This window comes from Cyprinus carpio, chromosome B4 (genome assembly GCF_018340385.1).
Source record: "Cyprinus carpio isolate SPL01 chromosome B4, ASM1834038v1, whole genome shotgun sequence".
In the NCBI taxonomy this organism is placed as follows: domain Eukaryota; kingdom Metazoa; phylum Chordata; class Actinopteri; order Cypriniformes; family Cyprinidae; genus Cyprinus; species Cyprinus carpio.
Genome location: NC_056600.1, coordinates 7,100,979 through 7,112,910, shown reverse-complemented (window position 1 = coordinate 7,112,910; position 11,932 = coordinate 7,100,979). Strand labels below are relative to the sequence as shown.

The following is an 11,932-nucleotide window of genomic DNA, read 5'->3' as shown; positions in this document are numbered from 1 at the left end:
ACTATTCAAGCGTCAAATAAGAATTGTTATTTTTTTCCAAACAAGTTATGAAACCTAAAAATTACTTTTAGCCTATATAAAATTAAATAGGTCATTTTTTACTTGCTAATAAATAAAACGTGCTTAAATAAAGTAATGCTTTGCAAACAACTTGACAAAAAGCAACACAGAGTTTAATGAATACTTTAATATAGCTTTATTATATATATATTAGGCATTTCTGATACAAGTTTGTATCCATGAGTGATAGGCTGACACTCGAGTAAACACAGCCGGTTTCCGAGGTTCACATTTCTTGCCGCCCCATGTTGTTAGCCCTACAAGGTAGTAGGCCCCATTTTTTTCACACATAAGGGGTGCGCCAGAGTCCCCCTATACAGAATAAAGAATTTAAGTGACCAGGACATGTGCATGTGAATAGTGATTGTTGAAGCTACTGTAAGGCTGTACCAAGCAGGAGGTGGAGGCTGCTGCATCCGTACACAGGAGGGACTTCATGCTGAAAGTGTCACCCCAGCCCGTCTTACAGGCCTTCTCAGAAAGAGGCTTAACTCTGGCCATATGTAGGATATCAGGGTGCAGATCCACTAATATGAGAAAATAAAACAAAGCAAGTACAAAACAGCAATGAACAACAAATATTTCACATGTTTTTTGTGGTGTTTCCATGTATCCTACTTATCCATACTTACACATATACATATATAAAATTAAATTAAGATGATCCCTGACCTACATAGGACAAACGGTTTGGAGAATGGATGGATGGAAAATAAAAGTAACTTGGGTTGAGAATGCCATATCATGTTGGTTTTAATGCAGAGCCCCCGTAACTCACAGGTAGCTTTTCTTGGTCCCCAACCAGTTGTCACACAAGACGAGGCGTCTTCATTAACCATTTCATCATCTTTATCAGTTATGCACACCGGAAATATCATCAGCCCTGGATGAAGCACAGGTTAAGCTGTACAACTCTAATTGCTGATAAGGATCTCATGAAAAACAGAGATAAGGTCATGTGATGCCATACCGATTCGAGCTGGGACAGATAAGCGGATCATGGAGAGATCGGAGACCGGTGGGAAGCTGCTGGTGTATGCCAAACTCTGCACGCTTTCCACAGCTGCAGTCTGACCAGACATGAAGTTCAGATCATGAGCTCCCAAGACCACAATATCTCCGGCCCTGTGGGACGAACTGTCAGAACATCACTGGGGAACAACAGATGATCAGACTCCTCTGGCTTACATGGCGAGGCAGTGACGCGGTGCCAGAACCCAGCGCGGATGAATGAGGATGCCGCTACAGTAATGCGTATCGTGGCTCTGGAGGCTGACGTGCCACGGCCAGGAGTTAGGACAGGCCTCGCTCACGTTGTCCACCTTGAATGTGCCGTCCTCAGAGGACACCACCTGCGCCAAGCCAGCGGGGAGTTGGCAGGGATCCATCTTGGCCTGACCACACTGCGCTGAAGCCACAACATGGAAATGGACATGAATGACGAATAAAGCAATCGGAAAAGTACATGATGAGAGTCTTACCAGCTGAATTAGTTCCGGGGCTTTCAGAAACGAATTCCCCTATATGAAACAAACAAAAAATATAGCAGTTTTAGAGCAGCCGCTGATACATCACTGAAATCTGAAAGTTCATACCATGTACTGAAGACTCGATCCATTGTTTGTAGTGGTATAGTATGGTGTAGACCCCTGGTTTTTGGGCCCGACCACATCCGACCCCCCAGCTGACCACTCCAGCAAGCTTGTACCTCTCACCTGTGAAACACGAGAGGGGCCCACCAGAGTCGCCCTGATCCAGAGGGGTCAGTGGGTCAATGACATGCAAGAGTGTTCACAATAAAGGAAAGGGGGGGGGGGAAACTATGGTAAAATCATATTATATAATATATTATTACTTTTATTATTATTATTTTATAATTTTTATTTTAATAAGTAATATTTTTTTCAATAATAATTAATATTACTAGTAATTATTAATAGCATATTTTGTGTATATACTAATATAATATATTTACTAATATTACTTAATTTAATAATAATTTCTATTAAATCCTCTTTATTACATTTTCCATTTGTCACATCCAATGGCTTTAATTTGAGTTTTATATATATTTATTATATTATTTTTATATATTTTATTATATATATATATATATATATATATATATATATATATATATATATATATATATATATATATATATATATATATATAAAAATGACTAATAAGAATAAAAAACAACTAGTAAAAATAAAATTACTAATAAGAATAGTAAATATTATTATTAGCATTATTAATATAATAGCATTTAATAGCATTATTAATATTAATTCAATATTAATAATTTAATAATATAAATTTTTTATCAAGATGATTTTTTTCTCAGTTGTTGCACCACATGGCATTGATTCAGCAGATGAGCTTATTTATTTATACATATTTTTATAGTTTAATTATTTTATTTTATTAATATATCCTATACATATTTTTCTAAGAAAAATTAATGAAATTATTTAACAAAAACTGTATTCTTTTATTGAGACATGAAGATATCATCTTGATTTTTTACTCCAGAAATTAAAACGTGCACAGACAGACAGAGTGCCTCTTCTGGTATTTGTCGGAACCTTACCTGACATGCATCCATTCCACCGGCATCCGCTCCAGCACACATCATATTCTTAAGCATTTTCCCACTGTAATATTTGTTACATGTTTGCAGCTCAAAAACAGTTACATTGACCTCTTGAAGTCTGGAGGCACGAGGCCCATCTGTAAAGAGACAAATTAATCTAATCACACATAACCATTACTAATGAAACCCATTACACAGGTTATACAGAACAAGGTTAATATATTCCTTCTATTTAGGGCCTTACTCTCTCTGATGGCACCCCAGCCGGTGACAGTACAGGTTTCCTGAGGGGCCAGATCACGGTTTAAGATGGCAACAGGCCTCACACACTCATTAAACAGCAGGGGACTCTGCAGTTTCACCAGGGCAATATCATTCTCATTTGTCTTTTGGTTGTAGTCCTTGTGGGAAACAATTTTTTCCACCCCTACGGTCTTTAAATAAAATACACAAGAGAGTTACACAAATTAAAATGAGACAACTTAAAAGATGCACATAAGAGGGGAGTGAGATGTAAATACACACAGACACTCACTTGATAACAGGATTCGTTCATATTCTCCAAATTGTGCATTCCAACCACAGCGTTCCACAGTGACGCCTTTTTATAACTGTTGAAACACATGAATTTTAGTATGTTTTTTTAAAAAAATGTTTATTCGTTTTTTATAACATTACAAACATAACTTAAAATCAAACAAGAGAACAAGACAGAAAATAGAAAAAGAGAAAAGAGGAAAAAAATAAAATTATTATTATTGTGGCTCACCACTCTAATAAATTAATCTGAGAAAGAAATGAAATGGAGAATGACATAATCGTACAAACAATGTGTCTTACATATTTATATTCCAATATGCCCCACATATTTAAACCTCATTAAACAAACCCTCTAATAAGAATAGAGGATATATTTAAGCCCATATATCTAAAAAAAAAAAAAATGGATCCCACCTTCTGTGAAATATGACATCTTTGCTATAAGAAGCACAGGTTAAGTAATCTAATGATACATATTCAAGTATAACCCTATGCCATAGTGCCTTTGAAGAGGCTTTATCCATTAAGCAGTTCAAAAGGATAAGTGACGTGACATACAGCCAAGTATGGTGACCCATACTCAGAATTCATGCTCTGCATTTAACCCATCCAAAGTGCACACACACAGCAGTGAACACACACACACTGTGAACACACACCCGAAACAGTGGGGAGCCATTTGTGCTGCGGCGCCCGGGGAGCAGTTGGGGGTTCGGTGCCTTGCTCAAGGGCACCACAGTTGTGGTATTGCCGGCCCGAGACTCGACCCCACAACCTTAGGGTTAGGAGTCAAACTCTCTAACCATTAGGCCATGACTTCCCCCAAAGGATACAATTTCTTGCATGAATTTTAGTTTTAAGACACATTTGTGACCCTGGACCACAAAACCAGTCATAAGTAGCACAGGTATATTTGTAGCAATAGCCAACAATACATTGCATGGGTCAAAATTATTATTTTATGCCAAAAATCATAAGGATATTAAGTAAAGATCATGTTCCATGAAGATATTTAGTAATTTCCTAACATAAATATATCAAAACTTAATTTTTGATTAGTAATATGCATTGCTTAGGACTTCATTTGGACAATTTTAAAGGCGATTGTCTTTCTCAATATTTAGATTTTTTTTTCTTTTCACCCTCAGCTTCCAGATTTTTGAAATAGTTTTATCTCAGCCAAATAATGTCCTATCATAACAAGCCATACATCAATGGAAAGCTTATTTATTCAGCTTTCAGATTATGTATAATACTCAATTTCAAAAAGTGAAGTGAAGTGACATATACAGCCAAGGATGGTGACCCATACTCAGAATTCGTGCTCTGCATTTAACCCATCCAAAGTGCACACACAGCAGTGAACACACACACACCGTGAACACACACCCGGAGCAGTGGGCAGCCATTTATGCTGCGGCGCCCGGGGAAAAATGACCCTTATGACTGGTTTTGTGCTCCAGGGTCACATATTTGTACTCATAGAGGTTTTACACACCACTGCCGGTGGGCTTACCGTTTGAAGCAGTGGCTGGCGGTAATAACCCACCGCAGGTCGAGGATGGCACCCCCGCAGGCTGGCATATCGGAGTACTGCAGGGAAACCTGCCACGGCCATGAATGTGCCCATGCCTCCTGCCCACCTATAATCCGACTCTCCTCCTCCTCATTCTCTGGGATGAACGCACGCACGCCAGCCTGGTCTGGAAAACAGTGAGAGGAATCATATGTGCAAGATGAAGATGAAGAACGCATTATGAGCTCAGCCTTACCATAACATCCATTGCCAAAGACGCAGCTCGTCTCAGCGTTCACCTTAGGATTCTCTTCAGCATCTTAAAAGAGATATTACGTTATATATATATATAGAAGGAAATCGCATTTTGGGTAACATGATTTCATCATAACGACCAGCTTGTCTCGAGAGAGAGTCTCACCAGTGTCAGCTTTGGTCCAAATAAGAGAGAGTATAAAAATAAACAAACACATTTTACACATGCTCACAAATGTGTCATTAAAAATGCAAGGAGAAGCGTAATAATACAAAGACAACACCACGAAAAGCAAATGCAATCCCTCAACACCTGGCGCAATTAGCGTTTAATTAACAGAGTGGAGCAGTTCAGAGTTTCACCGCTAGAGGTCAGCAAAGATCCAAGCTCCTACACTAGAATTACTGTGGATTGAAAAAGTGAATTACTTTCATGTTTTGCATGACAAATCTTCCATCACTGTAAAAGACATTTAGTATATTTATAATGTACTGTTAAAAATACGTGCAGAAATTCAAAGTGAGTCCGGCTACAATCACACCACGGTTTAAAACTTGCTTTGGTTAGACTACGCTTAATGAACAATTATTTTATTACAAATTTTCATTGTTTTACAACAGAATGAGTCTCATATGCAAAAGCCAACCATATGCATACTGTATCATTCATGCAGACAACTCCAGACCACTAGCCTGCTGAAAAAGCTTCAGTTGCAGCTTTTCATTATGAACCATTTATATTTCCAGACTTAAATATTTTTACACACTCACATTTTTCTGTGTATTCTCAATAACATGGGGTTTCAAAGCACTACTAAAAGCAATATTCGGTTCAAATGTGAATAATATTAATATTGCAAATTCAGTTGAAGGAGAGACTGTGTTGCTAAATCCGTTTCTATATCAGATCTGTGTGTATTTTAATGATGATTTTAAAACAGTGGGATGTATGCCGAATTACAGAACAATGCATTTCTGTGTGAGTGCGTTTGAGTACTTTAACACCTGGCCTTGGACAGCTATATTGATAAAAAGTGATTGCATACATAATTGCCCACCCAGAGCAATATTCAACATCTCAAAGCACAACAACACATTCACTGGTATTGGATAATATTTATTAAATAATCATACATTACTTCACATTGGTTTCTGCTATGACATGTTTAGCACGGCTGCTGCTTCTGCCGAATTCAAGAAATGTTCTTGATAACAGTTCCTAAGGCAACGAAATGTAAGTGCAAAGATTACGGTGTAATCAAGAGTACCGCATGACAAATTCCAGCCACCCCAAATATGACTAAAATCCACTTAATGACCTAGTTCAAGGATATGTCATTAGGTATTCGTAATTCCAATTTAAAGAGACTTCAGTATTATAGCTTATGAGGATAAAAATGATATGTAATTCACTGCACAGGTCAATATGCCTTTAGTCCAAGATACATTCCACAATATTGATGCATGTACAAGAGAGACGAGATCAAATTAAAGCACATGATTAACGACCTAATTTTTTCCTTCATTTAAAAATCATTACGTGAAGAAAATAAAACAAAATACAAGCAGACAACCCACAACTGATCAGCCGTGCTCATGGGACACAGTAGACAGCTAGTCATATTTGATAACTCGCAGCGTTTGTCTGAAATGCTTTCTGAGGTTTTGCAAGCAGCGAAGCGGAACGGAGCCGCAGTGTTCGAGATGGTGCCTCTGCTCCGATTCAGACAAGAACAACAAACGCTCAAATAGTGCTTGGGACGACACCTGGGGAAAAAAATGATGTGAACTTGTGAAATATGTTGCTGTGAGATACTGCAGTGATGTGTTGAGGTCAACGGAGCCCTGGATGTAGAGGCTAAAAAATTCAGTCTTTTGGATTAGTTCAATCTGAGAGGCTCTCTGTAAACTCTGGAGGGGAAGGAAGCGGTCATTAATCATCTCCTGAGTCCAAACCGTAGTTTGCATGTCTTAGTTCGCCCCCTCTCTTCACCCTTCTGTCTCTCGGTTGCTTGTCCTTCATCATGTGGCCCATAGTTCAGGTCACGATTTTCCTCTAGGCCCCTTGGAGTTTTTTCTCTAGTCTGTCCAGCTTGGCCAGGTTTTCCTTCAGCAGTTTGGAGCTGGGTGAGAGGAGAAGAGCTCTTTGGTAGAACATTCGTGCTGCTGCATAGTCTCCCTAAAAAAAAATAAAAAATTTAACAGCGCACAAGAGTTCAGGTTACAATGACGTGAGGAAACGTCCAGGTCATATTTCATCTAATTAAAAGGAATAAATAAGAATTTAAATATGCATAGTGAGAGTTTTGATCATACTTTACAATAAGGATTCCATTTGTTAACACAAGTTACTGTAAATATACTTCTAAAGAATTCATTATTCTTGGTTAATGATAAATGGAACATTTACTATTACACTAATAAAAATCAAAAGTTGTTAATATTATTTGATGGACCTGAGCTAACAATGATTAGGAAAGATTACAAATGTTTTGCTCATTGTTACTTCATGTTAGTTATTGTATTAACTAATAATAACTAATAGGATGTGTCAAAAAAGTATCACAATAATTTTATTAACAATTAAGCACATTGCCTCCAAATTCTCTCTCTTTTTTTTTTTGTAAATTTAGAAAAAAAATTTTTTTTGGTTTTAACAAAATATGACTAAATTATTAATATTTTAACATTATTTTTATGCTTTAAATTATAAATGTGTGAAATAATTTATAATTTATGCATTTAAATAAATGATCAATTTATGCTTAATTATAATTAAAAGATACACACTCAAGAATACACACACACACACACACACACTTTAAATGTGTGAAAATTTATAATTTATGCATTTATATATATATATATATATATATATATATATATTAATTAATATATATTTATGTGTGTGTGTTGTGTATTGTGTATGCATTATATTATTTTATATATATATATATATATACATACACATATATATACATATATATATATATATATACATATATGTTTTTATTGGATTTTTGTTTTTTGGTTGTTGTTAAGGTGATAGAGAGATTATGTTATCTTGAAAATAATGTCCCAGACTTCAATTTCTGAATGCAAACCATTTCTTTTTTTAAGCAGAACAAAGTTTTCATCAGACCTCAAAATTCAGCCCTCATACCTTGATATGCTGAATGCCGCCCATATTCATCCAGGCTTGTGATTGGTCAGGTTTGAGCTCAACAGCAAGCTTGTAGCTCTGGAAACATCAGATCAAGACATGACATTTTATATACAGGATATGTAGCCAATGATGATTTCAACAGCAGTAAACCACCAGCAAGATTCAACCTTTTAGAAAAGTTTTGGCCTGTGGAAGAAACACGATCCATTCAAGATTAAAAAAGCACTGGAGGCGCATTTAACAGTCTGGCTCTACCACAGATGTGGTTTTGAAATACTGCAAAAGCATTTTTGTTCAGGGCTTTATAACTCAGCTTTGAACTGGATAGCAAAATTATGTAAACCTGAGACTAGCCTGTTCTCATCTGTCCTTTTGTGGTCTAAATAAATGTAGAACCACAGGCCAAATATTAGATGGAGACCTGGAATGAGTCCAGGATCGAAGAACACAATCAAAACAGTCCTCATGTTAACCAGAAATCCTGTCGAAGAAACTTAGCCCTCATAAGACAGCCAGGAAGTAGAGAAACACAGAGGAGTGCTAGATGAAGTCTGGACTGTTTATATTTGGAGATGAAAGGAGGTGGGTGATGTTCCTTTGACAGTATCAGGGCACCGGCAAGGAACAGTGTGAAGGTGAGAGAAGCAGCAGAGAACACAATTATCCAACATTTAGTCTCATGACTATCAGCAAAACTGAGTTGATATGCATCTTGACAAGTACGTATTTGCTCTGAAAAGGCTTTAAATGTACGTTTTTGTAGCCAAATATTCAATACAAAATGTTTAATGCAGTAAAATCCTGTAAAAATCTAGTATACAAAACAAATATGATGAGAAAAACCAAATCATTAAAAAAAAAAAAAAAAAAAAAAAATACATGTAGCATGTAGTCTTTGAGCACACAAAAATATGCAAATGAATTTTAATCCATAAAAGCAAAGCATGCTTATCATGCAATAAATAATCTAACAGTGAAGAAGCTATTTTCTGTATGAACTGCATTTCTGCATATATTTAAAATAAATTCTCAACACTGTAAAAAAAAATCCTCAATTATTTTAATGTATTGAAAATGCAGTCCAAAACCCATTTTTTCAAAAATACAGAAAAAAATACCCCCCCCCGCCAATTTTTTTAATATTAGCGTTATTTTTTTTGCTTTAAAAAGAAAACACACACACACAACTGAGGATACAATTTCACTAAAAGGAGTCTAATTATTGTATGCAATGCAATATAATTTTTTACAATTGTGCTTTAGATATTTATTTTGATATATTACATAATATTTTTGAAATACTGTATATTTAATTTTATTTAAATAATAAAAATATAAATATTATAGTTTATTATTCATGTTGATAAATTTAAAATCATGTTTCATTATGTTCTTCCTTTACATTACATTTAAAGGATTTAAGTTATTGAGAATAAATTGTCATAAAAAATGATTTACGGTCCTAAATTAAGGCTTCATTTTCTTTATGGGAATATTTCTTTATGAAAAATACTATGCTTTTCATAGAAGTTAAAAAGTAAATCAATCAATTCGAAAAACAAAAAATAAGCCTCAAATCTTACGCTTCTTAGAGGACTGATAAAAACCTGTACCATCTTTACTCTTGGATTTTGTAGAAATCCAGACAATCAAATTAGAGCTTTCCATTTGGGTAAAGCTCTTGCAGTTTTTGTGTGCGATATGCATCAATCGCTTTGTGAAATATCTATAGGCAAGCTAAGACAGAGTAAACAAGAATGTGAAGAAAGGGAATATTAGAAGAGCTCTTCGCTCACATTGACAGCTGCAGGTGAAGTTACCTGGAAGGCTCGATCGAGCTCGTTCATCTCTCTGAGCTGGTTGCCCATTGAGAAATGCAGCTCTGCCCTCACCGCAGGGTCTGACGGCTCCTGCTGCAGCGCTGTCTTCAATGCATCCAATGCCTGAGACACACACACACACACACACACTCATTAATCTGAACTTCTTTTACTGTCTTTTACTTTTCTGAACTGAGTTTCTTTGTCTCTCAGGAGAACCGAGAGAACCGCTAAACTGAGTAATAAGTAATGAGTAAAGGCATGAGTAATAAAAAGAAATTACATGCAATTTATTCTAGTCTAGGATGCCTCACTGAGATTCAATAAAATGTTCTTTGAACTGCCGAATGCAGTGGCGAAATTGGACCCGGGCAAAATTAAGATCCGGGATGAACTGATTCACAGCAACAAATGAGATGAAAAAACCTTGTGTTTGTGTTTTCCATTTTAGTACGGGGTTAATAAAAGAGAGCGCGCATGAATTGACACACACAAAGACATGTGCACGCACCTCAGTGTGGCTGCCTTGTTTGCTGTAGATGGCAGACAACAAGCGGTAACATTCAATGCAGTTGCTGGTCTTTGAAATGATGCCCAGGGTCATTTTCTCGGCCTCCGAAGAGCGACCTGCCATGGCTAAAACCTGCGCCTGTGGAGACAACGAGATGGGAAGAGACAAAACGAGTTAAAAAAAAGGAAAGAGGGAATGAAAGAGCAACTAGAAAGGAACCTGAGAGGTCTCGGCCTTTGTGTGTGAATCACAGTGAAGGGTCTGTGGAGACCCAATTAAAGCGGACGTTCTGCACTTTGAAACACTCCAAGCAAACCGTTTTCAAAGACCAATGCTGACAATTAAAGGGATAGTTCACCCAAAAATTAAAAATTGCTGTTAATTTACTCACCCTCAGGCCATCCAAGATGTAGTTTTTTTTTTGTCAGTAGTACAGTAAAGAAGATTTTTAGGTGAAACCTGTGGTCCTTGGTGATTCATAAACTCAAAGTCAGCTGCTGCACGTTTTTTTTATTTTTTATTTATTAACTTTTACAAATATAAACAAAACAACATCATTGGAACAAACAGGAAAGAAGGAATAACAGATATAGAGACAATAATTTGACAGTCGGACAGGAAAGAAAGAAAAGAAAGAAATAAATAATAAGCCAAAAAAAAAAAAAAAGTTAGATTATATAATCATCATTCCTTTACATAATCCAATAAATTGAAGAAAATTATTGCCAGGCATAAATAGTCCCAGTTCTGGCCTTATTATGAATCCAACATATTTTTGCACTCATGTTTTCTTTGCAGCCGTAAATCAGCGAACAAGGTTCTATTTTGTATTAAACTTGCACAGTAGTCAGAGATCGGCTGCCTATTTTTGAGTTTCTTGCACTGACTGATCGTTACGCTTCATGAGACCTCAATATATCGTCAAGAGCCTTGGGTATTAATTTTGTGTTCCTTGATATGCTTTTTTATAATTCTGAAAAATGGGCAGCTGCTGACTTGCATTTTCTGAATCACCAAGAAAAAAAAAAGTCACTTATATCTTATTTTGGATGGCCAGAGGGTGAGTAAGTTAACAGCAAATTTCATCTTTGAGTGAATTATCCCTTTACAACAATATCAAACCTAAACATTTTGAAACGGATTGAAAAAGAAATGGATAAATAAACGAGAAAGGAAATGGTGGGATTTTTTTTAGGCTAAAAAGTGACTAATCTCACCAGGGCGAGCCAGATATCAGTGCTGTCGGGCTGAAGTGTGGCCGCCTCTCTGTAAACCTCCAGTGCCTCTTCATATCTACCGGTGTTGTAGTATAAAGCCCCAAGAGGGGTCAGGATATCCACTTTACGAACCACTTGCAGTGCCCTGTGAGACACACACACCCACCTGTGATTTGGCTGGATACACCGTTTAGACTATTCGCTTTCATTTGATCTCATCTTACCTTTTGTACCATAGCTCCGCCTCTTTA

General features: G+C 36.4%; 2 protein-coding genes across 3 annotated transcripts in view; both read right to left on the bottom strand.

Moving 5' to 3' along the window:
• Window positions 1-168: 168 nt before the first annotated feature.
• LOC109094497 (acrosin-like) lies at window positions 169-5,329 on the bottom strand. Of its 2 annotated transcripts, none has more exons than XM_042721778.1 (13): window positions 5,118-5,329; window positions 4,969-5,033; window positions 4,713-4,899; window positions 3,192-3,267; window positions 2,901-3,090; window positions 2,654-2,793; window positions 1,656-1,809; window positions 1,542-1,580; window positions 1,249-1,468; window positions 1,031-1,185; window positions 839-943; window positions 451-587; window positions 169-372 (listed from the first exon to the last, which is right to left on the bottom strand). In XM_042721778.1, the coding sequence occupies exons 1-13, from the start codon at window positions 5,192-5,194 to the stop codon at window positions 211-213; spliced, it is 1,707 nt and encodes a 568-aa protein (XP_042577712.1). In that variant the 5' UTR covers window positions 5,195-5,329; the 3' UTR covers window positions 169-210. The 2 variants fall into 2 exon arrangements, with proteins under 2 accessions (XP_042577712.1, XP_042577713.1); XM_042721779.1 differs by having other exon boundaries at window positions 4,969-5,031; window positions 5,134-5,323.
• A 739-nt stretch (window positions 5,330-6,068) lies between these two features.
• The window catches only part of LOC109075753 (protein O-mannosyl-transferase TMTC1-like), a 34,910-nt gene continuing 29,046 nt past the window's right edge, over window positions 6,069-11,932 (bottom strand). Inside the window, exons 15-20 of the mRNA XM_042721776.1 lie at window positions 11,906-11,932; window positions 11,682-11,826; window positions 10,465-10,602; window positions 9,954-10,076; window positions 8,131-8,208; window positions 6,069-7,146 (exon numbers count right to left, since the gene is read on the bottom strand). The exon at window positions 11,906-11,932 is cut by the window's right edge and continues 109 nt beyond it. Of these exons, the coding sequence (XP_042577710.1) occupies window positions 7,024-7,146; window positions 8,131-8,208; window positions 9,954-10,076; window positions 10,465-10,602; window positions 11,682-11,826; window positions 11,906-11,932 (634 nt within the window). The 3' untranslated portion in view covers window positions 6,069-7,023. The remainder of the gene's footprint in view (window positions 7,147-8,130; window positions 8,209-9,953; window positions 10,077-10,464; window positions 10,603-11,681; window positions 11,827-11,905) is intronic.